General features: G+C 39.4%; 1 protein-coding gene across 1 annotated transcript in view; it reads right to left on the bottom strand.

The window, feature by feature from the left end:
* Positions 1–1,543: 1,543 nt before the first annotated feature.
* Positions 1,544–1,792, bottom strand: part of LOC118336869 (potassium voltage-gated channel subfamily H member 5-like) — a 32,896-nt gene continuing 32,647 nt past the window's right edge. The window contains exon 6 of the mRNA XM_035673628.1: positions 1,544–1,660. Coding sequence (XP_035529521.1) covers positions 1,544–1,660 — 117 coding nt within the window. The remainder of the gene's footprint in view (positions 1,661–1,792) is intronic.

Here is a 1,792-nt window from a genome sequence, read left to right as displayed (position 1 = left end):
TATTATTATTATTATTATGATTATTATTATGATTATTATTATGATTATTATTATTAGTAGTAGTAGTAGTAGTAGTAGTAGTAGTAGTATTATTATTAGTATTATTATTAGTATTATTATTATTAATTTGATTAACTGATTAATTCATATTCTTTAAAGTGTCATAAGGTGATGTCTTCAAATTGTTTCTTTGTCTGCAAAACATGATGAGTTAGTTCAACTAAAACTGTTTGAGGAAACTTAAAATCAAACAATTTAAGCATGAAAGATATTTGGTTTGATCTGTCTTTATTGTTAAGGTAACTTGGCTAAATTAAGTTAATTGTACCAATTCCATTCAGTTAATTGAAGTTTGCTCCAAACTTGCTAAACTTCCCTAAACTAAAATGAAAAATAAGATGAAATTTGTAACAGAATGCATTTGTAGGTTAATTAGCTCAGTGTTTATAGTTTAACCAATTTGGAATAAAGAAAATATAGATGAATGTTTGAACTAAACATCTATTCAATCTGCCTCTTGTTTTAACTTTGTCCTATTGTACACTACCATAGTTGTGTTTACTGTCTTAACTGATATTTACCTCCAAGTGGATCAATAATCCACTATGATAATGTGAAACTGGTCATTTGTTTTCAGTTTATAAACTGGGATAGTGGCTCTAGAAAATCTCTTAACACTCAACAACAAAGCAGTAACCAGTTTACCATTCATCCCCTAGGCTGGCTCAGGTGTTGACAGGGAACCATATAAATAAAATGGCCACATTTCCTTCATTAAAGTAATACTGAAGTACCCTCTACCCCAAATCAGAGCCACAACACAAGAAGGCGGACAAAGTACAAATGTAGACATATAACCAAATCAAGTTAAAAGTGCTAGAAACATTGTTAAATTTGGCTGAAATATAAAAAGCCAGATGTTGAGCTGAAAGAGCCGACTCTTATTGGTGAGCTGAACCAAATGATCTGGCTCACTAAAAAGAGCCCATCACACAATTCCTATCAGTATCAGCCAGCTTGAGTCGAGCTGAGACGGGTTAGACAGCAAACACATTGCTGCAACTTTTCCCTGCAGCACTCTGAAATGGTTTTATCTCATTGTGAATCTTTGGTCTGAACTGGGCTTTAGACTTTAGAGCAAAATGTCATCCTAACCAGTACAAGAGTAGGACTTACAAGTTATACAAAAACATGAAGAAAAAGAATTCTCTGTTTTTTGCCATTTATTCCTCTTGACATTTTGGAGATATGATCATTTTTAATATCTCCAGAACAGCAACAGCTACACGGAGACACATGCAGGTCAGCGGTAACTTCAGCAGACAGCCGAAATAGTCGGTCTGTGGCTGTAAAGCAGCAAACAGTGATGTAACATTCTCAAGAGGAGTTGTGCTGATGTTCCCTCAGGTTGCAGTGGAGGTGTTGCTGTAGTCAGAGTGTGTGTGTGTGTTGGAGCCAGGCAGGGAGGAACCCCCCGCGGGTCCCAAAGCCACCTGCTGTCACAGAGGAGCCTGGCAGGCCAATGGGAGCTCACAGCGTGCGTCTACAGGCGCAGCGGCGGCTCAGAAAGGTCTAATCCAGGCTGACCTTTCTGGCGTGGCGTGCATGCTGCCTCCGCCATGGCCGGGCCGAGCTGACAGAGCCGGGAGGAAGCTGTGCACTGTGCAGTTGGGGGTGGGATATTAACACTCTGCACGTTAATGCGGAGGGAAGGAGGAAGTGGAAAGGTGGAGATGAATGAGGAAAGGGAAGATTGGTGGGTGGAAGGATGAATAGGCAGGAAGACGGAGGG

This window comes from Morone saxatilis, unplaced genomic scaffold, assembly GCF_004916995.1.
Source record: "Morone saxatilis isolate NCDOM2014 unplaced genomic scaffold, NCSU_SB_2.0 Contig3, whole genome shotgun sequence".
Taxonomy (NCBI): Eukaryota; Metazoa; Chordata; class Actinopteri; family Moronidae; genus Morone; species Morone saxatilis.
The sequence above is the reverse complement of the archived record's forward strand: the minus strand, read 5'-3'. Positions and strand labels throughout refer to the sequence as shown.